The 1,647-nt window shown below is 38.2% G+C and overlaps 1 protein-coding gene across 1 annotated transcript; it reads left to right on the plus strand.

Moving 5' to 3' along the window:
- Positions 1–417: 417 nt before the first annotated feature.
- LOC138155145 (large ribosomal subunit protein uL23-like) lies at positions 418–780 on the plus strand. The gene has a single exon (XM_069080188.1). It carries the CDS (start codon positions 418–420, stop codon positions 778–780), a length of 363 nt encoding a protein of 120 aa, XP_068936289.1.
- Positions 781–1,647: the final 867 nt, after the last annotated feature.

Genomic DNA, 1,647 nt, shown 5'->3' on the forward strand with positions numbered 1-1,647 from the left:
TGGCATTCTCAGCCTTAGCCAAAAGTTAATGAGTTGAGCTGGAGAGAAGCATATGAAGGCAATAAATGAAGGAGAGCAGAGCTGTTATAGAGAAGGGCTAAACATGAGCTATATTATTCCTGCTGGCATTTCAGAAGAAAGAACTTATAATGAAATTGCGGGCAATAATTCAATGCCTTCTTTAAGAACTGAAGGAGGTTTTAAGATTCCTGCAGGGACTCCATGGACCACCTTAGAGGCCAGATTTTAAAATGCCATTTTGCTCCTATGGAATTAAATGCTTTGAAAACATAATCAACAAGCAGATATCACAGTGGATTCATATTTTCCACATATTTTTAGCTAATTTTGTTATGGCAAAGATGTAATCTACTGATAAGCTCATGAGAAGCACCTTGGAAGACCCTTTCCCCAAAGATGACACCAAAGGAAGACCCTTTCCCCCAAGATGGCGCCGAAGGTGAAGAAGGAAGCTGTTGTCCCCCCAAGACAGAAGCCAAGTCCAAGGCTTTGAAGGCCAAGAAGGCAGTGCTGAAGGGTGTCCATAGCCACAGAAAGAAAAAGATCAGAATATCCCTCACCTTCTGGCGACCCAAGACACTGAGACTTCAAAGGCAGCACAGGTACCCTAGGAAAAGTGCCCCTCAGAGAAACAACCTCCATCACTATGCCATCATTAAATTTCCCTTGACCACTCAGTCTGCTATGAAGAAGATTGAGGACAACAACACTCTAGTCTTCATTGTGGACGTCAAGGCCAACAAACATCAGATCAAGTAGGCTGTAAATAAGCTGTATGACGTGGTCAAGGTCATCACACTGATCCTGCCTGATGGAGAAAAGAAGGCCTATGTCCATCTTGCTCCAGAGTACACTGCTTTAGATATTGCCAACAAAATTGGAATCATCTAACTTACTGTGTCCAGCTGTGTCCCATTCCACCTACAATAAAAAGTTTTCCAGAATAAAAAAAATGTAATCTACTGTAGAATATTGCTAGTGAAAACCTGCCAGTTCCTTACTGTCATCAACAAGGTGGTCTTTGATCTGTGTGCAGATTATTCTTATAAAATACTTAATATATAGGAAAATAGTCATAGTTCAGCACTTTTCATTCCCTTCTCATTTTTTTTGGGGGGGGGAGGTAAGTGTTATTAAGAAAGTACAGATTTTCCCCCATGCTTTTAGTTGTCTTCCCTTCCTTTATAAATTGTGAATTCATCCACAGTGCCTTCACACTTTTATTATTTTCATCATGGATATTTTCTATCCTCCATGTTTGTCTAATTCAATCTTTGTCAATCATTTCTATTTTTCTTCTATGTTTTACTCTACTACCATTTTCTTTTTTAAATAACTTTGGGATGACCACCTTATTTCTCAGTAAACTTTATTCAGACACATTTTAATCATCCATTGCTTCTCTCTTTATCATGAGGTTATATTTTTCATGATTTTCCATGGGCTCTTTTATCCAATTTTACAGATTAGATTATATTCTAAATTGGTAATACCCTTAGCTGTCATATCTCTCCACTAGAAAAATAAATCAACTGTTAACTTTTGGTCACCTTGTTGTAGCAACTAGTTTACATTTTTTAAACCATCATGTGAAATTAGTGAAGTCTCTGTCTATATCCCTCCATC

Source organism: Petaurus breviceps, unplaced genomic scaffold (genome assembly GCF_028583685.1).
Source record: "Petaurus breviceps papuanus isolate PSGF00001 unplaced genomic scaffold, PetGlider_PUasm1.0 91133, whole genome shotgun sequence".
NCBI lineage: Eukaryota > Metazoa > Chordata > Mammalia > Diprotodontia > Petauridae > Petaurus > Petaurus breviceps.

Excerpts from the sequence above, each read along its gene's own strand:
- LOC138155145 (XM_069080188.1), top strand. The coding sequence starts at position 418 with ATGACACCAAAGGAAGACCCTTTCCCCCAAGATGGCGCCGAAGGTGAA.